This window comes from Urocampus carinirostris, chromosome 1 (genome assembly GCF_059441175.1).
Source record: "Urocampus carinirostris isolate Australia breed hairy pipefish chromosome 1, RoL_Ucar_1.0, whole genome shotgun sequence".
Classification (NCBI taxonomy): domain Eukaryota; kingdom Metazoa; phylum Chordata; class Actinopteri; order Syngnathiformes; family Syngnathidae; genus Urocampus; species Urocampus carinirostris.
In genome coordinates, this window is record NC_142349.1 from 57,918,622 (window position 1) to 57,941,869 (window position 23,248).

The 23,248-nt window shown below is 39.7% G+C and overlaps 3 protein-coding genes across 3 annotated transcripts in view; 2 read left to right on the forward strand and 1 right to left on the reverse strand.

Annotated features, from left to right (window-relative positions):
* Positions 1-523: 523 nt before the first annotated feature.
* LOC148376368 (uridylate-specific endoribonuclease C-like) lies at positions 524-9,195 on the reverse strand. The gene is made up of 7 exons (XM_088346575.1): positions 9,126-9,195; positions 6,722-6,821; positions 6,486-6,597; positions 4,672-4,793; positions 4,485-4,597; positions 2,574-2,727; positions 524-2,499 (listed from the first exon to the last, which is right to left on the reverse strand). Exons 1-7 carry the CDS (start codon positions 9,134-9,136, stop codon positions 2,239-2,241), a joined length of 873 nt encoding a protein of 290 aa, XP_088202701.1. The 5' UTR covers positions 9,137-9,195; the 3' UTR covers positions 524-2,238.
* A 191-nt stretch (positions 9,196-9,386) lies between these two features.
* Positions 9,387-17,899, forward strand: pak1ip1 (PAK1 interacting protein 1). The gene is made up of 10 exons (XM_088346581.1): positions 9,387-9,780; positions 11,808-11,970; positions 12,038-12,158; positions 12,588-12,662; positions 13,960-14,012; positions 14,087-14,232; positions 14,303-14,400; positions 16,115-16,214; positions 16,278-16,410; positions 17,595-17,899. The coding sequence occupies exons 1-10, from the start codon at positions 9,703-9,705 to the stop codon at positions 17,729-17,731; spliced, it is 1,104 nt and encodes a 367-aa protein (XP_088202707.1). The 5' UTR covers positions 9,387-9,702; the 3' UTR covers positions 17,732-17,899.
* Positions 17,900-20,881: 2,982 nt separating this feature from the next.
* The window catches only part of LOC148376370 (guanine nucleotide-binding protein G(olf) subunit alpha), an 81,871-nt gene continuing 79,504 nt past the window's right edge, over positions 20,882-23,248 (forward strand). Inside the window, exon 1 of the mRNA XM_088346583.1 lies at positions 20,882-21,561. Coding sequence (XP_088202709.1) covers positions 21,132-21,561 — 430 coding nt within the window. The 5' untranslated portion in view covers positions 20,882-21,131. The remainder of the gene's footprint in view (positions 21,562-23,248) is intronic.

Here is a 23,248-nt window from a genome sequence, read left to right on the forward strand (position 1 = left end):
GTGTCAATTCATTTTTTTAGTTTCTATTTTTATCGGTTGGAATGTAACAGCTCCAGGACCAGACTTTTTCACTGGATTGTTTCTATCTTTAAGACAATTTCTTTTACTCTTTTTGTATATTTCTACATATTTATTTATAAGGAATTACCATTTTTTTTTTATTTTTGAGTAGCGAGTGAATAATTTTGGTTTGTTGTGTTGCGTCTTTTATTTTGGTAGTTTTATTGATACTTTTTATTTAACATCAATAGAGTTGAGTAGTATTATTTTGTTGCTGAGAAAAATATACAGTATTTTGTTTTTAGAAGACCAGTTTGTACTGGTCCTGATTTTATTTTGAAAATTAGTCATCCTATTTTCTGTGCTTTCAAAATAAGTATTAAGGTCCAACATTTACTGAACTCATTTAAATGAACATGTATCGATCTCTAGGGCCATTATTTTGTTAACTGTTTTTTACTGTTGTGTGCTTTCATAGGACCTTTCTAGAGATGATTTTTGACTGTCTTTATGTAATTAATAATTATTTACACATATATATATATATATATATATATATATATATACAATATAAAAGTTTCCGTAGAGCACATTCGCCTAACACGCGACAGGTCCTAAGTTCAAGACCGGGTGGAAACAAATGTTGGCCTGGAGAGGGATGGGCGCCACCAAGCTGTTCTTGCCCAAAACACACCAGAAATGTTCCCCCTAGGACCCGTGTGGTTAAGGGAACCAAACAGGCGACCATATATATATATACACAATATATCAATTTTCTGCACCACTTATCCTCAGTGAGGTCGTGGGGGTGCTGGAGCCCATTTCCAGCTATCTTCGGGCAGTGGGCAGGGTACACCCTGAACCGGTTGCTAGCCAGTCTCAAGGCACACCGAGACAGACGGCTCATTTACATCTAGGGACGATTTTGACCGGTCAACTAGCCTGACATGCATGTCGTTGGAATGTGGGAGGAAACTGCAGTGGCGAGAAGAAACCCGCGCAGTTAATTGAACGGCACTTCACAGAGCAGATGGACAATGACCCAAATCATGCAGCAAAGCAACCCAGGAGTTAATTAGGGCAAAGAAGTGGAATATTCTGCAACGGCCAAGTCAATCTCTGGATCTCAACCTAATTGAGCATGCATTTTAATTGCTCAAGACGAGGCTTAAGGCGGAAAGACCCATAAACAAGCAGCTATTCAATGATGCTGCTGTAAAGGCCTGGCAAAGCATCAAGGAGGAGGAAACCCAGTGTATGGTGTTGGCCATGGGCTCGAGACTTTGCTAAATTGTCCAATTTATTATGAGCTTCTAACTGTGGTGTGTGATGGATTTAAACTGTAAATATGTTATTCTACTGTTGCATTATCTTCTTTGCATACTGTGTGCCTTTCTTGCTTGTGTTTGAAGAAGGAGGAAACAAGATGTTCACTAAACAGTCGACACCTAGCTGCGGCCAGATAAGGGAGCTGAATGTGACACTCAACTCCTCTCTGACCGAAGGCTCGTCTAGTTTCGTTTACTATAGAATATGCTTACGATAACATGTTGTTGTGTAAACAGGTCTCAACTGTTTATTTTGTCACCCCCCTCCCTTTAGCAGAAGAGACCCTATGTAAACTAGGGCGTTCCGAACACAATAAAAAGGCAAGGAGAAGGAGACTTTTTCGGAGTGTCCAGTAGACTGTAATAGGCAGACTATGGTCATTTCTCCTTGTAAGTAAGAAAAGTTATGTTCACGTTCTCTGTGTCTTTTTTGTATACAGGTTTTTGTTTACATCTGTTGGGTTAAACCTGACAGTGTGTTTAGAAGAAATACAAACAATTCCTTAATTTTCAGTCATATGTTTTTGTTCAACCAATTGAATTAAACATTACAGTCTGTACTTCAATTCTGGTCAAGATATTTCATTTATAGTCCAATGTGGTTGCATGTAAAGCCCAACTTTTTGAAATTGTGTGTCTGTCTTAAAGTTCTGGGGCCTAACCGTATAAATCACTAATACATGTTTTAATGGGTGATTGAAACTATTTTAGCCCTACTTCTAAAATTTCCAACTTCGTCCTAGCATACTAAAAACATAGTAATAAGACAACTTATTATTTTATAAATGCATAGCAAACTGGTAGCCCTTGGTCCTAATCAGTCACAAAAAGGGAGCTCTCTGTTTCAAAAAGATTAGTGACCATCGGTGAAATATTTCCAATTTAAAAAAGAAACGTTTTAAAACCCAAGTTACAAGTCACGGTGGTTACTACTGAGTAACTTGGGGTAGGACGACCCAATGGAGCGCCCGTGCCTGTGCACCACCAGTTCCAGCACGTACTCGTCAATCTTGACTTCCAGGATGGTAGTCTTTCCGTCAGACAACAGGAAGATCACAGTGAACAGGGCCATCTCAAATTCTGGGCTGACACCTACGAAGGAGCCACCCACTGGTTTGACCAGGCCTTTCCAGCTGAACTGCAGGTTTAGAACGTGATCGTCTTCATCAGGCTGTGAAGGGAAAAAGGATTAATACAACAAATTATAAGCACCCTATCACAACACTAACTTAGAGGGCATCTTACAGTGTTTTTGTTGTCCCTGGCTTTGTAACCTTTATAGTCAATGTGGCCGTGCTTCTCCTGTAGGTAGAACTGAATCCAGTTGTGAAGGCCTGTGATTTCCTGGCCCTGCTTAGTCTCACCCACAAACACGTGCTCGAACCCACACGAGTCCTCCCTGCACGGGACCACACGTGCCACATTAGACCAATTCAGGCAGCAAAAGATCATCTCAAGTAACCTTATCCCCCCACTAGATGTCACTGTATTTTGCAGTGCAACTAAAAACTGATTCTACCGACAGACACACACATACTTTTCCTGGTGGTTCTCATTGCTTGTATCTTAAAGTTCCCCTCAACATATAGTTTCCGTCGTTTCGAGTGAATAATTTTTGCATGTTCTCTGGCAGTTTATCTTTGTTCACTTTGAAGAGTGGTTTGGAAGTAGAGAACTAGAAGGCGATGAAGGTGGCCCCTTCTAGAGGTTTCTTCATTTTCCTCATGCTTAGCTTTTTGAGTTTTCCTTGCCCTCATGTAGGTTTTAGATCAGGGGATGGTGTCATAATAGTCTGTAGTTTGCAGTGGTCTGTGCAGCCCTTTGAGACTTCCTGTGATTAATGGCTATACAAATAAACATGACTTGACTGGGGGGGAAAAGGGTGCATTTTGGTCCCTTTGAGTGTCTGTAGTTTATCTTACTTGTGCTTTGCAGCAGGCATTCTCCGTTGCACTTACAATACAGCGACATCTAGTATTCAAATATTACACACAATGTTCCCTCTAAATTTCCAGGGGTCTGAGCGTTCACACAAAGTCGGTGAGCAACGCTTGAAACAACAGTGAGCCACCATAATCCCAAGTTTGTCAAGATAATTAATTATCAAACATGTCCAAAACTTGACATCAAGTTAAATTTTGCTGAGTTTCCGGCAATGCAAAATTATTTTTCTGTTTTGAATGAATTGACTCATGTACTATTGCAAAGGTTGTACGGCCTACATACGTCGTTCGTTTTTACAATTCTTTCACAAGATATCCATTTCTTTTTATTTCCTGATATATTTTGTCGCATAATAGTAACATTTTTGGGGGCTTATTTAGTCGGTTGTAAGATACAGAACTGTACTTAATCACATTTTTTAGTGGAAGTACAATGTTTGCAACACTATTCACTTGATGTAATGGGAAATTATTTGAATGCAACACAAACTTTTTCTTCTTTTTTCTGTGTTTTTTTTTCTACTTTTTTTTTAAAAATTCCTTTAAAAAAAATCTCATTGTGTTTTTTTTCCGAGCTGTTACTTTTTTCTTTTTGTTCTCTATTTACTTTTTTCCTACATTTCTTTCTTTTCTTTCTGGCTTTTTTCAAAAATTTTCTTTCTTTTTTCTCTTCCTTTTGTTTCTTTTTTTCTCAGCTTTTCACTTTTTCATTTTGGGATTTTTTTCTTTTTTGTTCTATTCCCCCCTTCCTTTAAGTCATTTTGTGCATAATTTTACCGGTACTTAATATTTGGTCATGTTGGGATTAAAGAAGCAAAAACAACCTGAAGAGCCGTTTAGGAACCGAAAGAGCCGGTTCCCTTTTCGTGAGCCGAGGCGAAGAAGCCGGTTCTCGACATACTCTACTAACTTTACTCAACTTTGTTCGACTTCAAAATACCGCATTTAGGACACAACGTCAGGGGAACCCGTGTATTTTTACCTTCATGCACTGTAACTTTGACTTAAGTCGCTTCTTAATAAGTAATTTTGAGCCCTCATTTTTGTGCGCTGGCTAGATTTTCTTGTGCGCCGAGAATGTGCGAGCAGTGCGCAATTGCGCACGCGCGCAGTTTAGAGGGAACACTGATTACACAGTGTCCTAATAAGAAAACCGAATAGTAAAATGCAAGTGAATATATTGCGCTATAACAGTGATGATCCAAAATCTCACCCTCCACTCCTGTCCCGGTGGTAGAGGCGGAACCAAATGTCGAAGAGTTGCTTCTTGAAGCCCAACTCGTCCGACGGCGATCGTCTCTTCTCAACAAGGTACTGGTGAGCACGCTGTTAGTGCAAAAAGTACAACACATGTTAGCTAGTGTGTGTTTCTGCAAGCTTCGTCATCGCAAATTGTCCACCTTCATGACGTCCGTCTCCAGGACGGCATCCAGGAACTTTCGGTTTTCCTGCAGCTCCTCTCGGGTTACCCGTTCCGACACGCCGGTAGACATCTCATAGTTGTCCAGCAGGTTGATGAAGTCTGAGGTGTACAGACAGAAAAAAAACTTTTATTTAATATTATCAAGGTTTGTAGAGGGGCCTGAAATCCTTGGAAATGCTTGAATTTGAATGTTGTATTTTCAAAGTTTGAAAACTTCTGTGATTTTGGGTGAAGTGCTTGTGACTGATTGAAATTGCTGCTGTTGTCTCGTTTCCTAGCAATCTGACCACGCATCGAATGACTTCTGCTTAAAAAGGACGTTGACAGGCCTGGTCTGGTGGTTTCCCATTTGGGCGTTGGGATTTGACGCATCACCGCCCCCTACTGGTCACACCCAAGAGGACAGGTACACTTGAACTAGTGAAGGGAATTTTTGCTCTTTTTAGAAAACCAGCTTTTTCTGCTTGGCTCACTGAAAAGAGTCAGCTCTTTTAATTGCATATTATCAATAATAATAAAACGTTATGCACCAAATTGATCATTAAAATTATCATTCTTTTATATTATGATAGCATACTACAGTGAAGTTTTTTTTCTACCAAGCAACTTTAAAGTCAAGCAACACAGAATCCTTGTAAAACACATTTATTCATTCATTCATTCATCATCCACACCGCTTATCCTCAGTAGGGTCGCGGGGGTGCTGGAGCCCATCCCAGCTGTCTTCGGGCAGTGGGCAGGGGACACCCTGAACTGGTTGCCAGCCAGTCGCAGGGCGTGTAAAACACAGAACACAACAAAATGTAAAGTAAAAATATTTTATTAATAATATATTATTTTTCAGTGCAACAAATAAAGTATAACATTAAAAAAATCCCGATTAGCTTTTCGAATGGTTCACAGATCCCTTGATTAATTTTTTTGGTTGAGAAATAAACTCAATGTTAATAAAGTTAAGTATTTTCATTTTGTGATATATTAAAAGCTATTTGTACGGGTAAAGGATTTTGAGTTTAATGCCTCGTTGTACCTGTAGTCAAACATTTATTGGAAAGATTGGATCCTGATAAACACATGGAATATAATTTCAAATATTTGCATATTTACAAAAGATATTCTAAAATACAAATAATTTTAGGTTTACTGAAAAGAATTAAAGGTGGTGTATGTAACTTCAAAAATATTGTATTCGCAACGCCTTCCTCTGACTAAAATCATTGCAGCTCTTTATGTAGCGCGTGCAGAGATGTGAAATTCATAGATCGCTCGAATAAACTGTTTTTCATCTTTTTGGGGGCTTGGGTTGGTATTTGGACTGCATTTGAAAGTCATTTTCCTACTTTCACCATTTTCATCCCACAATTAAAGAAAACCATGACCATGCGCATGAAATCACTCTTTTTTTCGATATAAAACAGCAAAATAATGGGAACGTTTGTAGATTAAAAATGAGATATTTCTTAATGAATGAAAACTGTTTTAAAACAATTTAACGCAAAATTAAATGTGCTAACATGTGGAATTGTTAGAGATCCCTGTTGATTTTATTTGCTTTTATTTTGGCTTCTATGTCTTGAAAAACACTTTTAATTATTTTAAATATAAATTAAATTTAAAAAACATTAAACTTTTTTTTTTATATTAACAATAAAATAAAATCATGGGTAATCGATTTTTGTGCCAACATGTGGAATTGTTAGAAGTCCTTGTTGATGTTACCGCTTTTATTTGGGTTTCCATCTCTGTAAATTTTCGTTCCCCTGCAGAAATAATATTCAATATAAGTCGTACGTGCGTATGTCTCAATGCTCCTCAGTTTGTCCTCATCGACGTACTTGAAGAGCGGCGCCCTGGCACGGTCCCTGGCGTAGTTGCTGCCCTGGGCCACGTATGCCGCTCGTCCCTATGAAATGAGATAAGAATAGACTATAAGGTATTTGAAGTTAAACTGAAGACCAGGCTGCAATTGGATGCACAACAGAGTGAGCAACAGATTGATACAGTTAAACATTAGCGTTACCACTCACTTGAGGGTTGATGATGTAACCAGTCCCCGGCTTAAGACGGTTAACGTCCAGGCGCCACAGTTCATTTAACAGCTCAGATAATTCTTGATCGGCATCTTGACTGGAATTTGGAAGAAAAAAATCTGTCAAATTGATGACATGATTTTTATGTCAGTTGTTGGCATAATTATTTTTTGATACCACTTTGATTGAAGAAAAAGTGCGTCAATGGCAGAAACTCGTACACCATTTTCGTATTTCACAATCATTTTCTTCTTCAACTGTATTGTTGTCACTGTTTTTACCATTTCTTCCCCTTATCATATATTTTTTAAGACCTGTTATCATGGGCAGAAAATAGAAATGAAACTAATAAAATGAGATGTAGTCCATCTCAAACCCGCCGATGTCATGATTACTGATTCGGGGCACCTGCGGCTGCCCCCGTTGGCGCCAACAACTGAGGGACCTGATTGGCTGTTGGACTCTTTTTAATCTCTCGTCTTCTGAAAGGAACCCGTCAGACTGTCTGCGAACCTATGCTCTCAGCTAGGCAAGCTTTTGTACTCTCCGACATTATCCTGCCCTGTTTTCCTGCCTGATACCTGTTGCCGACCTTTTTCCGGACCCGTTTCTGCTTTTGCTCCTGCGTCCCGGCCATCGAACTGTTTTGCCCTGTTTCCTGCCTGATACCTGTTGCCGACCTCTTTTCTGGACCCGTTTCTGTTTCGCTCCCCCGTCCTGGCCATCGACCTGTTTTCTCGCTGTCAACAATTACCTTCGCTCGACACGGAAGTGCCACTTCCGCGTTCCTGCCATCTGCTACCCGTAACCGACGATCATCGGATCGTGGATGCAAGCACTGCTCTCTTTCTTAATAAAAACTGAGTAAAACGAACGCAATTGGGTCCTGTCTCTGTTCCTTGCTTGTGACAGCCAATTGACTGAGCTGGTAGAGGAGATGGAGCAGGGCATTATCGCCCGCTACTGTTAACTTGTGTAAATGACCCTCTGTTTTTTGCCAAGGCAAAGGCCTGCGACCCACTAAAAACAGCTCCGTGACCCACTTTTGGGTCCTAACCGACCACTTGAAAAACACTCATATAGAGAATAACACTTATTTACATTTTTTTTTAATCCTTACTAAAACAATACATCACATGACTTCTAACATTTATACAATTATTCTAAATATTTCCTGACATTGAAGCACTATCTTGGAAAAAAGAAGTACTTTTTCAGCTTTTGCTAACATTGCAACTTTTGTCACAAGGAAATACCCACATTTTCCCTTCGTACTCTTTTTTTTCTTTTGATTGCTTTCCAGAGCTGGGGTCTTCACCGTGTTGATAATTGACATGATCAGTGTATTTGAACATATGATCGATTCTTGCAAAAACATTTTAAAAAATCAACCAATAATTTATAAGGAAGTTTCTATCTCATGACCTCAGAACTTTGTCCGCACACACGCAAACCACTGCGTTTCCTTCATAACAAGCAGCCTATTCTAACCATACTTCTAATAATCACAATCTGGTAATAATTCAATAATTACAAAGTAACAACAGAGTAGTTACACAAGTTAGAATACATACCGAACTAGTAGCCCTTCGTGCTAAACAGTAACAAAAAAAAAACTCAGCTTCAAAAATGTTGGTGACAGCTAATTTAAAACATCTTATTTATTTCCTGACATTCAAGCAATTTCTTATTCAATAAATCCTAGAACAGCTGTTAAACTTTCCACATAAAGAGATGGCCATGCGTCTTTATAGTTTTCCTTTTTCTTAGGTTTGATAACTTTTTAGAGTGTTAACATTGTTTTGCAAAAATTGACTGCGTTAATATTCAATTGTAAGATTATGGTATTTGTTGGCTTCTAACCCAAAAAATAACAACAAGGTAAAATAATACATTTCTTGTATTTGATTCATAAAATAGCCTTTCTTTTAAACAAAAATCCTTTCCATTCGTTTTTAAAACTCATACTTTTGTAGATACCTGGGACAAACGTATTTTTTTCTAGCAAAGGATAACCTAATATTCACAAAAATCCCTTCCCCTTATTGCATAACCACCTACTTCATGATTTTAATGGTGTGAATTGTACTTTTTCCTCCTTATTTTTGTGTTGTAATCATCAGCAGACCTTCGCACAGACACGCTCAATGTCATCCATTGCACAAAACAACTTGCGGTTTGCCCGTTCTTGTATAAAATGCACACACACAAAAACAAAACCTCCCCCCTTTCAGTTAAGAACTTCTCTATTAAGCCCGCAGGCTTGTTTACATTAGACACATTTTGTTTGGCTTGCAAAACAGCTAAACACGTTCCTGATCGTTAACACACAACTTTCAGCTCCATGGTAAATAACTAAAATGCTTTTTCCTCCCCCAAAAACATGTTTAATTTTACTCACCGTCTTGCCATGTTTGCGTCCAATTGACTTACATCCTTGAACTGAGGCGGAAAATGTACCGTTGTGTGCGCAGAATTTTTCCTGTCTATCATATGACGTCATATAACGGGGTGCCAATGAAAGATTATAGAATATACTACTTCCCTCCTTAGGGCGGATCCCTCTGCGTGATCGCTTGAATGAACGAAAACCACATAAAAAATATGTATTTTTTAAACTGTGATTTTGTTTATTCGAATTTGGAATATCGTTCATTTAAAAAGTCGAGAAGAACAATGTTTTGTTTTTCAAACATCCATACAACTAGGTGGCGTTAGCTGGAGTTTTTTGCCAGTAAACGACGACGAAGACTACAGCCGCGCACGCGCAATAAGAGTGCTTTGGATTGTTTTGGTTCCCTCACGTGTTAGCACTCGAACACGAAAAATGTCTTACTAGTCGTTCTTTAAGATTATTTTTTATGTCCTTTTTGTGTCGGTGACATTTATTTACTAGTTGTGACACTTTTTTAGTTTCATTGAGAAAGGAGCAGAGCTTTGGGTAAAAAAGGGCGCAAGCTAGCTAGCTAGCTAGTGTCATGTCCGTTTTCGTGGAGCTCGTAGCTGGCTGCTACGAACAAATTGTCTTTGGTTACCGCGTCCGGACCGACCAAAACGTAAGTGTGTATTTCACGTGATTTTGTAATTAAAATATGCCATCATAGTTCTGAGCATTTTCCCTCTTTTAAATCTGAATGTTTACTCGCCAGACAGCACGACGGAGCAGTGGTTAGCGCGTGTGCGGCACAGTTCTGAGGTCATGAGATCGAACCTCCTGTGTGGAGTTTGCATGTTTCCCCTGTGCTTGCGTGGGTTACCTCCGGCCACTCCGGTTTCCTCCCACATTTCAAAAACATGCATGTTAGGTTACTTGGCCGGTCCGAATTGTCCCTAGGTGTGAATGAGCGAGCGAGTTGTCTGTCTCTGTGTGCCCTGCAACTGGCTGGCAACGATTTCAGGGTGTCCCCTGCCCACTGCCCAAAGATAGCTGGGATGGGCTCCATCACCCCTGTGACCCTACTGAGGATAAGCGGTGCAGATAATGGTTGGGTTTACTCGTCAACAGGGGGTGTCCAAGCATCAATATTTTGTGCAGACAAATTGCAGTGCGGCAGTGCTTTTTAATTATTTTCTGTCACGCGCCCCCTAGGTAAACCTAGAAAAACCTATCGCGCCCACACCGCCAACTAAAATTTGAATAATTTATTTGAATGTCTTTAAGTATGCCTCTGCGTAACACTGAATCCTTATTAACAGTGTAAGACAGCCCGCCAGTCGCAAGGCACACAGAAGATAGACAACCTTTAACTTGCTCATTCACACCTAGGGACAATTTGGACGTTTTTGCATGTTTTTGGAATATGGGAGAAAACCGGAGTGCCCGGAGGAAACCCACGCAAGCACGGGGAGACCGAGCAAACTTCGCACAGGATGGTTGGTAGCTGGATTCGAACCCATTACCTCAGAACTGTGCCACGGACATGCTAATTAAATAACACATTTTATACATATATGTGTGTATATATATATATATATATATATATATATATATATATATATAGTAAATACATGTAAAGAAAAAAAAATGGTATTTACTTTTGGTGTGACAGGACTGGAGCTGGTCGCCTGGAAGAGAGAGTAAATTAAATCTAAAACTGATTTTGAGACCTTAACCGCGCGGATTCACTTGCTCGTAGGATATTTTTTTGAATCACTTCTTTATTCTTAACTGTCCCGATGGTCAAATGTTAACGACTGTGCAACTTAGCGAGGCGAGCGACTCGTGAGACTTCTTTGCATTACTTGATCATCGCAAGCTTCCTTTCGATGGTTACCATTTTTGCAGCTCCGTTTGAAATCCCTGCAAGCTAAAGATATGATTGGGCCTAAATAAACAGCCCGGCTCAGTCCGAGGCGGACAAATTAACTTAATTTGAGGGACTGAGCCCGAAGCAAACCCAATTTCTTTCAGATTTGATGATTGAGTAGGAGGGAGCTGGAAAAAAATTGTGATTTTGGGCGACTCTGCCCGCTTTTCTGAGTCCGATCTGCGAGTGCATGCGCGCAGTGACAAGCAGTGTGTTCCCTTTTCTTGCTCGAATTCACTCATCGGCGCGCATGGTGTTTCCCTTGTAGAGTATTTGCGCACGCATTCATGAAGAGCAGATAATTTTTTTAAAGTGAGCAAGGGAAAAACACGGCCTGAGCCTAAGCATTTTAGGCCCGACCCGAAATTTGAGATGGGTTCTACTGCAAGCCGGGACTGAGTGAAAAAAATACATTATTGTATTAGTAACTCTGAGGGTCTTTACAAAGCACACAAGATTCGGAACTGAATGAAGAAAGAGAAACTATATCTGTGTTTTTCACATTCCCTGACATAAACCAATAGCAGACTGGCATTTAAATTGACGTTGACAAGACAGGCATTTTAGGGATGAAACTTGTCATATTCATGAACACTGCAAACTTTAAAATCATACGTTCTGGTAAACGGCATGAACATAAGATGAAAAAACTTCTTATTCTACACCCTATAGTGTACAAGTTGTAAGGCGGGGACGCTGTATCTCAGGATTTATTTGTATCTCCGACCTCTCCTATGTACCTAAAATTGTATACCTTTGTGTGGTGGTGTTTTTAGGAATGGAAAGCCAAGGCGAATTTCACGCATCACGCTCACACGGCATCGGTGTCTGTAGTGGCAGCCAGCGACAGGTTTTTGGTGACTGGCAGCAAAGATGAAACCATGCTCCTCTACGACATGAAGAAGAAGGTGGAACATGGCGCTCTGCTGCATCATAACGGTGAGTGGTGGCCGATTTTTTTCGGTTGCAATGACCATGACGTCGTTTGACAGGGTGAACTCTTTAGGTTCCATCACTTGTCTGGAGTTTCACGGTTCCCAGCATCTCCTGAGTGGAGCAGAAGATGGGCTTTTGTGCGTCTGGAGCACCAAGAAATGGGAGTGTCTTAAATCCATTAAAGCACACCAGTAAGTACTGAGTTATGATACAAGGGGCTGCAAATCATGTGATAATGTATAGAGAACCAGGCATTGTCCTGTGTATACAAATTGACTGTGGGGGAAAACATTTAGATGGAAATCTTCTAGAAGTAATGACATTTTTCCCCATTGTAATGATAAAAGATTTTGATAACGTCTCAATATTTCAGTAAAACGGCTTACTACCCCTCAAAACTATTTGTGTTTTTGCAGAGATTCTTTCATAAATTCATTTATTTTGAATGTGTTTTGTATAAGATTTTTCCTACATTTTCAGAATTACCCCAAGCCATATTTACTTCATATAATTTCCCCATAACCCAAGTATGTATTACATACCAACCCATTGTGGTGTAGAATACTTGATACCAAAAATGCAAATATAATCTGGAGTAACAATTTTTCTTCTTCCTTCAGAGGTCATGTGACGTCACTGTCTGTACATCCATCTGGTAAACTTGCGCTGACGGTGGGAACTGATAAAACACTTCGGTGAGATACAATAACATATACAGTACTTATATTTGGGCATTGTGAGATAGAGTTCAGCCAATTCAGGGTTCCCCAAGGTCTTAAAAACTTGAAAACGTCTCAAATTTGATAGACACAAATTAAAGCCTTGATAAGGTTTTACATTTTTAGTACACTTTAACTTTAACTCTCTTATGTCTTAATGTCTTATTTCTCCCTTGTCTTATTTGCTCTGTCCTGTCCTCAGTGGTGGCCCGCGGGTCACCTCGGCACCCGGGTCTGTCCCTACCCGTCCCCGAACCACGTGCAGTCTTTCTCAAGTCTGCTTCAGTCCCATCCCTAGTTCCCCCTTGGTGCCAGTGTTGTCCGGCCGCCCTTGCAAACCAAACATCATCCGCTGGGTCCGCAGGGGTCGGGCTTTAAAGTGCCTGCTATTGCAGCCAGGTGCCGCTGGGGTTCATCACAACGCGGCGCCTGCCTCCCGCGTCTGAGATTGGTTTCAAATTTGTCGATACCTGGGAAAAAGGTCTTAAAAAGTCTTGAATTTGAATGGAAAAATCTTCGGGGAACCCTGCAATTGCATATCGGCATATTTGTGAAACCAAAACGTGAACCAATTGTGGACCAGGTTGTAACATCAATCAATAGTGTCCAGGGATTTTAGAGATGTCAGAAAAATTTAACTTGTATATGCCTGGAGATTGATGGGTGCCACCAGGTTGTACTTGCCCAAGACACACCACAGGAAATGGTGGCCCTATGACCCTAGTGCAGAGGTGGCGAAGTTTGACACAAAGCCGAAATTTTTAACTGAGAGTCAAAGAGCCTGACCTGCCATGACAGAGACACACACAAACACACAATTAAAAACATTATTTCCAATAACACACTCCTCTCCTTACAATACAACAAGTCTTGTTCTTGTGTTGATTTCAAGGAAAGTGTCCACCCTCAATAAACACAAAAAAAACTCAACATGAAACAAGGCAAAGAGCCACAGTATATAGAAAATATGATGAGGCAAAGAGCCGCATTCTTATTGGCCAAGCGCCGCATGCGGCTCTAGAGCCACTTGTTCGTCACCCCTGCCCTATTGTTTGCGGGATCCAAACCAAAACGTATGCACCAACACCCTAAAGTTTGAATTTTCAAGTTTTTGGGCATGCCAAATAATATTGAGGTAGATTGGGGAAAATGCCTTAACGACGGGCCCAAATAGATTTTAACGAGAGAAGCTTGGGACACTGTAGCCTGGGGTCTACTGCACATGTGATAAATATCAAACTCACTTGTGTAATTGTTGATGTTGTCTTCCTAGTACCTGGAATCTCATTACCGGACGGTCAGCTTTCATCAAAAACATCAAACAAAGTCAGTCCCCCCCACAGCAAAATAAAAAACATTATTTCTGCTACTTGTTTGAGGTAAAAATGTGTTTGATTAAGATGCAAGCATCGTGCGATGGTCTCCGGACGGTGAAAAATACGTCGTGGTCATCCAGGACAAACTCGACCTTTACAACCTGCAGATGGCCTCGCTGATGAACACACTCCAGAACCCTAAAAGGATCTCGGCCATTCATTTCTTAAACGTAGAGTTTTTTTTTCTATGATGTTGTCCATAGAGCGCGCACCTTTTTTAATTTTTTTATTTCCTTTCAGAACTCAATCCTGGCTGTTGCAGGTGATGACGAAATAGTGCGACTGTGTGATGTTAGCAAGGGAGAATGGGTACGCGAGTTCAAGGCTCATGAAACCAGGTACAAAATAAACAGATTCATTTGACATGGATCAATGTTTTTCAACCTTTCCCATGCAGTTATCTGAAATGAATATTTTCTATTTATTTATTTTTATTACTTGTAGAAAATGGATAAAAATAACTTTAGAATAATGAAATTCGAATAATGATTCCATTTGTCTCTTAAATATCTTTATTTTTTTAACATCTAAAGTAAACAGCTAATGTGGCCTAAAATATAATACATACATATATAATTTCCCCCCTGTAAAATAAGAAAAAGGATACTCGAGCAAAATGGTTGCCTGTGGACTTTTTAAATTTGCATTTGTTTTTTTACTGCAGGAAATGTCAAATACAAACTCTAAAAATACTAAATCCTAATTACAGTTTTAGGATTTTAATTATTTCATACTTTTCTTATTTATTTTTTTAACTGTTGAACAAGACTGGTAATGAAGCTTAAGTTATACATGTAAAAAAAAATTCTAACACAGTAATAATAATTATACTCAAAATAGGTAACATGAATTACCTGGGGACTATATGTAATTTTATTGTTTGCTTTAAAAAATGTATCATATTGAATTTATTGTGATTTATATATTTTAGAAGTTCCAATGTCTTTTTCATCAATTTTTTTTAACATTTTAAAAGAAGCTAATGTAGCTAAAGATGGCAATATAAAATACATCTAAATCTATTACTTATTGTCCAGTAAAATATGGAAAATGATTAATAGGTTAATAGGTGCAAAATGATTTGTCTTGTAAAAATGTATATTTTTGCCTTTAGAAAATGCAAATAATAATTGAAAAGCATTAAATAAAAATCAGGATCTACATTATTGAACATTTTTTCCACTTATTCATTTTTTTTATATTTAAAGAAAACAGGTAATCTAGCCTAATTTTTTTTATAGTAAAATAAGATGAACAATACTTAACAATCACATTTCTCTTTTTTAAATTAGTATTTATTCTTTGCCTGTAGCAAAAATTTCAAAGTATTAAATTGAAATTATAATGATCAAATGCATCTTTAAATTTTACATGTCTCGATTTTTTTTTAACTTTTTTTATGTTTAAAGAAGACAGGTAACATAACCCAATTGTAAATGTAAAATAAATTTCAATGACTAGCTGGGTTTTTCCAATAAAATAAGGAAAACAATGTACCGTGCTTGTTTGCTCTTGCTTCAAAAGTGTGCTCCATTGCCAACTCCTGTTTGTATAATAATTGTGCTCAAACGTGGCTTAGCAGAATCATTGATTAACACTACATATGAGCGGATACAACAGTGGCATTTTCGACATGGTGGGTAAAAAAAACACCTGAAATGACCCAGATCAATCAACCAAAACACATGAGGCTTTTTAAGCTAGTAAGCTGGAGTTTGCGTCGATCATTCATCTCTGTACTAGAGGTTTCATAGTCCTTTGCCGTATCAAAAGAGTTTGATGAGGGAAATTGTGTGCGTGCAGTAATCCACACAAGTAGAAAGATCAATTGTGTTACGCTGAAAAAAAAAAAAAATATATATATATATATATATATATATGAGTATATAACATTGAAAACCTAGGATATACTAAACTAGCATAAAATGTGCATGTGAAATGCATTCAACCCGCCCGTTTCCTGCTCATTGGCTAATTAGTCAAGTGAGAAGTTGTGACGTTCTCTTTACTCATTTCCTAGAAAACAACACATGCTTTGTTCTTTTTCTACAGGGTGAAAGCATTATCCAGTTTCCAGATGGGAGAGGACTGCGCTCTGGTCACGGCCTCCAACGACGGCTTCATCAAAATGTGGAAGCTTCGTCTGAATGACGTCAGTCGGCATCGAGAGCAAGTCGCGCGCTCGCTTACTTTAACCCGACATGTCGCCTGACAGGAGCTGGAATGTCCCACACTTCTGGGGGAAGTCAACACAACGGCCAGGCTGACGTGCCTCGCCGTGTGGAAACCCTCCGCGCCACAGGAGATGACGGAAGGCGATAAACCCCATAATTCCGCAGCGTCACGAGGTGGGGCTCAAATACTCGATTCCTAAATGATTACATTGTATGATTTTTTTTTTCTGTGTGATTCTGCTGGGAGCTACATTGAAAAGAGGAAGGAGTCATTTGTTGTTGGAATAGAGTGGTGATATCATTCCTAGAATCGGACGTGCCTTTTATTCGCATTGGCCAAAATGAAAAGTGTAACCTTTGGCCAAAAGACTGAAACAACATCCATCATTTACTGCTGAACTTTAGAATGCAAGAAAGAAACTCCTTTGAGCTCAGGGGCCACATGGTAGAAAAAAAGCATTGTCACTGTGGCCTGAACAGAAATTTAGGAAAAAAGCGAGAGAAGAAAAGAGAGCCAGAAAGCAAAAGCAAAAAAGAGGAAAAAAGAAAGGAGAGGGTGAAGAGAGAAAAAGAAGGAGGGATAAAAAGATTGAAAGAGACCAAGCAAAAGCAAAACAGAGAAAAAGACAGAAAGAGTGAAGAAGGGACAGAAAAATCAAGAGAGAAACAGAAAGAATGAGAAAAAAGGGGAAAAGAGAAAGAAATCCAGCTTCAGTTACTTTGTGAGTGGCACCTGGCTTTGGTGACAACTAGTGGACATATTTAAAGCCACAGCTCTTTTTTTCTCTTGCGCTTCTCTCAGCATTTTCTCACAGGCTAGAATAAATCCCTTGGAGAGCCGCATGTTTGACACCCATGCTGTAGAAAGACTAGTTATGTTAGTTTGTAACCTTAGCCAAAGTACAGCTAGTGGCCAACAAAAACGCGGACACTCCAACTTTTTAAAACATATGACAGTAAAAGCTTAACTGAGCTTGTGTTCTGACCTCCATCTTATGTATAAAATGAGAGATAATCAGCCCCGAGTGAGAGCTAGCTTCGCAGGGCTCGCCTCACTTTAGATGAGATGCCATCACAACATTGTTCTTTCAGAAGCCTTTTTTGTTTTTATCAATTATTTTGCTAAAATTGAACATCCATGTTTTGTTATTGTTTAGGGCCCAAGAATTCAGTGCATCCCTAGTCCATATTATGTTACACTTTTCTGGCCAGGTTTACAAAATGTTCTCTTACTTACAAGTTTAGTTTATAATTTCACCACAGTTATTTTACTTAAAAGTTGGATGATTTGGGAAACAATGATTTTTTCATTGTTCTGTGCAATTCTCAGTTTTGACTTTTAATTGTTGTCCCCGCAGAGGAGGTTCAGGCCCTTTTGAGAAAAAAGCGAGTGCGCATTTTCACGCATGAAGAAGTCCTCATGGAAGATGAAAGCGCACCGAGTAAAAAGAAAAAAAAGAAGAAGAAGAAGAAAAAGGGTGAAAAAGCCACGTAAATTTTATTTGCAATTTTTTTGGATTGGTGGAGATGGTTACTGTACAACAACTCGCTCTGGCAACACTATATCTAAATTAGTTCAATAAATATTGGTTATTTTGCCTCTTTTACTTTACTGTTGAATCACTTTCAATGCATCATTTTAATAAAATCTCTATAAACAATTTGACTTTGCGGTGTTCATGAATACTGTATGTTGATACGTCTTTAAGATGCTAGTTTGTAATTGCTCGACATCATGTAAAATGGTGGTCTGCAATTGGTTACCGTTACGGCATTATGAAAATGTTGCTATGCTAATGGCTGAATTACCTCCCACAATGTCTTTTTTTTTTCTTTCAGTTCAGAGTCTTATGTGTTTTTTTAAAGACTGCGATTTGGTGATACAATACTGTGTGTTTTTTTTTTTTTTTTTTTTGCTGTTGGCCCAACACCTCCAGTGATGCTAAAGGGAGAAGCAAAACATGACAACCATGGAAACTTTCTCGAGAAGATATTAAAAAGGCACACACAACGGAAATTGTCGTGTATATTTCCCCTGAAATTGTTGGGATTTTACAAAGTAGGGACAATATTGTTGAGTGCTTTTATTTTTTTGTATTTTTCTAATGTATTGTTTTTCTTTTCAGTTATGTTGCAACACATCACAAAATGAACAAAATGCCTGAAAAGAAAAAAGTGATGACAGGTTGATGCCAAAGTCTTATAAGAGTCCAGTCCCCAAAATGACACTTCTTCAATCAATCATATAAACATTGTCACATCTTACATTTTCATAACAATCCTTTTTCTATTCTATCAAGTGAGTGAAGGTGAGAAAAAAATCTGGAGGAGTCTGAAGAACTGTGTCTTAGTGAAACTCCACAAAAAGAATGAAATTATTAATGGCACAATGTGTAATAATTCACCACTAGAAGTCGTCGTAGCTTAGAATGAAGCTGAAGTGTTAGCATTTAAAATATATACACAGTAAAAGCCCAAATGAAACTACTTGGCAAAACTAACTGAAAGCTGGTTACACCAGGGGCAGCTGAAAAGAGCTAATAAGTGGAGGTGGTTGAAGCTAACTTGAGCAGCTAGTCGAAGTTCTGGAAAAACTTGTTAGAGCAATTATCTTGACCCTGAATCATAAAACTCGGCAAATTTCAGGCTTCATTTGCACAGTTCAGGGAACAATCACAATAGTGGCGAACCCTAACTTGCAGCCAAGTGGATAACACGGATGGCTAGAGAAAGAAACTCATAAAAAAGTGGAAAATACTTGACTCATGAAACTGCTTTGGAAGGCGAGTTACACTAAAGGGCGAACCAATTGTTGCTCTCTGGATTATAGTTTGAGGCCCCCGCCATATTATTTAGGTTTAAAGGGACAGTGTGTATTAATCTAGCGTCTTTTAGAGGAAAAAAACACCCTTCAATTAAAAAATAACAATATTTTATGAAATAGGCAAACTTTGATATGCGAATTTAAAAAGATACTCAGGTTGAGAAATTGGCATTTATTTTACAAAACATGAACTAATTGTTGGCCATCTTGCTACTGAGGGTACTCCTCAAAACTTTTTTATTTTATTTTACTTTTTATTATTTCGTTATTTTTTTACCTTTTTGTTCCTCTTTCTTTTTCCCATTTTTCGTTTTTGTCTTTGTGTTGGGGTTTGGTCACTTTGAGTGTAGTTTGTATTCTTGTGCTTTATAGCACTCGTTTTTGGTTGCACTAATCACTATTGTGACAGTAGTTAATTCTCTTCATTCCGAATAAATCTTTCGCCTTGGACTGTGTCGGTATGAACTGTGGTTCTGGATTTGGGAACTTTCATTTGACAGATTTTTGCAATCGGGAGATGGAATAAGAGCTTGCTCTGTCCACTCCACGCATCGGCCCGGTATTGCAGTACCGCACTGGTCGCTGCCTGGCCCTGTGGCTAGGACCTTGACTCAGCCTCTTGGCTGAGAGCAAGTGTCTCGGCCCCTTGGCTTTGTAGCGTATTATGATTTGACCGATAATGGATAATTGATAAAGAATATAGAACAATAAACCTTACATAATCCCTTTTAATGTAAATGCACCCCACACAAATTATAAACTCCTTTATTTTAACATAATTCCCTAACCTTAGCTACGGCGGCCCCCAAGAAAGAATGAATAAATGAATGAATGAATGAAAACTTTATTCGAACATCAAAAAAGAAAACAGAACAAAAACAATAATTTAACTATTCCCAATCTCCCGCACCACTCATACCCCACCCTCCTCATCTCTGTATTCCGCCAGGAATGTTTCTTTGTATCTAAACCTGAACAAGTGAATAGTTGGACACCATTTGATCTCGTCTTGCAAACCGTTCCAAAGCTTGACTCCACACACAGACACACACATACTTTTCCTGGTGGTTCTCACCTTTGGGATTTTGAATTTACTACAGCCCCTCAAGTTATAATTTCCCTCTTTCCGAATGAATAATTTACGGATGTTTTCTGGCACTATGTTTTTGTTGACCTTAAATAGCAGTTGTGCAGTGAAAAATGTTACTAAATCATCCTATTTTTATAATTTGGATTGCATGAATAAAATATTAGTATGATCCTACCCTGTGTATGGTTCTAACTTCTTATTGCAAGTTTTTGAAGGATAAAAAGGGGCTGTAGTGAACTTTTGTAATTATTGCCCCAGACTTCTGCACAATATGTTAAGTATGGCAGAACTACAGAACAATATAATAAATACAATGTATTATAGTTTAAAATGAATTTGGCTTTATTAATTATTGAAATTTTTTTAGATACTTTAATTTGTATGTGTCTGATGTGTGTTTTCCATCTAAATTTATTGTCTATTATGACCCCTGAAAACTTAATTTCTGATACAGCGTCTATTGCAGCAAGAAAACTGTGTTTGAGGGCTTTTCTTTAGACGAAGTACTTTTACACCACTAGGAGACGCTATTTCATACACTCTGCAGCTTTAAAAATTTAAAGACACGTTTTCTCGTGCGCGTTGTACGTTCCTTTACTTACCACCGTAATACAGCCCCCGATAACGCAACACGAATCCCCATTTGCGTCCTGGTCCTACCCTTTACGGTAAACACTGGCGTGGACCCGCAGTGTCCACGGACACGATCAGGTGATCGCAGACCGAGCGACGAGCGGTGCCCACCGGGGGGAGAGGAGCACTCTTGTGCGGGGCACACCTTCTGAGCAGTCGCGGGGAGGGTGGGGGTGTCCCTCCAAGGCACGATGCCATGTAGCCAACGTCGGCGCCCACCTGGGCCATTTTAGTGCACGGACGGACCTTACCCATCGTGTGCGTGCGCGTGACGATGGCTCGCTAAGGGCCCGCTGGCGCAGATTCTTCCTTTATGAGCGATCCCCCTCGGCGCACATCCGCTTGAGCATGGGGCTGTGCTACAGTCTGCGGCCGCGGCTCTTCGGCGACCTGAGCGGCTCCATCTCCAACGCCGCTTCGGACTCGGAGCCGCCGCCGTCGCAGCAGCATCCGGAGGCGGCGGCCGTCGCTGCGCCGACCCGCGCGCAGGCGGAGGACGGAGAGCACGGCGTGTTGATTCAAAACGGTGGCGGTAAAGGGTCGTCGTCCTCGGCGGCCGCCGCTAAGGAGCGAGGCGGAGGAGGAGGAGGGGGACGCCGCCTTCCCTTGCCGCACAAAAGCAGCAACAACAGCGGTAATAAAGCGAAAAACTGGGACAAGCTCCTTATGGAGGAGAAGGAGGCCGAGAAGGAGGCGAGGAAAGTCAGCAAGAGCATCGACCGGGCGCTCAAGGAGCTCAAGCGGGAATACAAGCAGACGCACCGGCTACTGCTTCTGGGTGAGTCCCCCTCCTCTTCTACCTCTTTCGCTCGTGTGACAGCGGGCAGGCAGCGTGTAGCTAGCCCGGTGATGTAACCTCTTTTCCAGGGAGGCCTAGTGCCATTTATGGGCTGTCTTCTTGGGGGGGACGCGGCTGGTCCTCCCCGCTCTTAAAATGAAATCATACCTGTCAACCTCCACGGCTCCATGCCCGTACAAACTGTCGTATGTTCCCTTACAAAATACAAAATAATCTTACTCCATATATATTTTTTTTCAAACGTGTTTATTTATGTAGTTTAACGTGTTATATTGTACATGTGTTTCGTTATCCATCCATTCGTCCATCCATTAGCTGGAGCCCATCCCAGCTATCTTTGGGCAGTGGGCAAAGGACACCCTGAACTGGTTGCCAGCCAGTCGCAGGGCACACAGGGACAGACAACTCACTCGCTCATTCACACCTAGGGACGATTTGGACCAGCCAATTAACATGACATACATGTTTTTGGAATGTGGGAGGAAACCGGAGTGCCTGGAGGAAACCCACGCAAGCACGGGGAGAACATGCAAACTCCACACAGGAAGTTCGATCTCATGACCTCAGAACTGTGCCGCACACGCGCTAACCACTGCGCCGCCATGCTGCCCGTGTTTTGTAAGTAGTTTGCATGTTCACTGTAGAAGGAAAAAAATACATGCAAATAGAATTAAGTAGAATTTTCTTATTATAATTATTAATTCATTTTCTGCATTAAATTCATTTCATTTTCTCATTTTTTTCTTAACTTCTTTATACAACATAATAATTTGTAATATAATGCATCAAAGCAAGTGAGCCGTTTGAGAGCCGGCTCTCTTTAATGAGTTGAGCCGAAAAAGCCGGTTCTCTAAAAAGAGACGGACTTCCTTTCACTACACAACTACCACGAAATGAAGCATGATGGGAAATCCCCAGGCGGCAGACGCATGCGCACAGTAGCATCAAACTGCTCGCTTCGTTTGCAACGAAAAATACAATACAGAGATAGAGGCTACCGCGGCGAACTCGTTTGACTTGATTGATTTGCCGTTTCGTGATAGTCGGTGTTTACTGGATGGTACCCATAATTGACAAATTTGCGTTTTTCCGTACAGATTTTTTTTTGTACACGTCTTAAAATGCATAATAAACATACTTTTACAGCAAAAACGTACAGGTTGACATGTATGTGAAATTATATCATATTATAATGTGGTAATATTGTAAAGTAACTTATTCTCAACCCTTTCGTGTGTGTGTGCATAACATATTTTAGGACACGTTCATTAGACCCCGGGATACGACATTAATCCATTCAGAAGTGGGAATCGCAAGTTGAAATTGTCGTATGTCGGGCGATAGGAACATATGGTAATTAGCTAATGCAGGACCAACCCAAGTCTTTATTGGGCCATAAGCAACATTAGATTTGGGGCCCCCTATTACCTAGATAATTTGCGTTCGTACTAGAACTTAATCCATGTTCTACTCCATGGGTGGGCAACTCATTGGAATCCGGGGGCGCCTATGACATGTTGTACTTCTTTTTAAATAGAATAACCTTATCAAATTGGTTTTAAAACGACCACAATTAGAGCAAAATAATGTATCAGCACTTTATTTGTTTGTTAGTTTAGAATAATAATAATAATAATAATAATTTCCTTGTATTGTCATTCTGTGT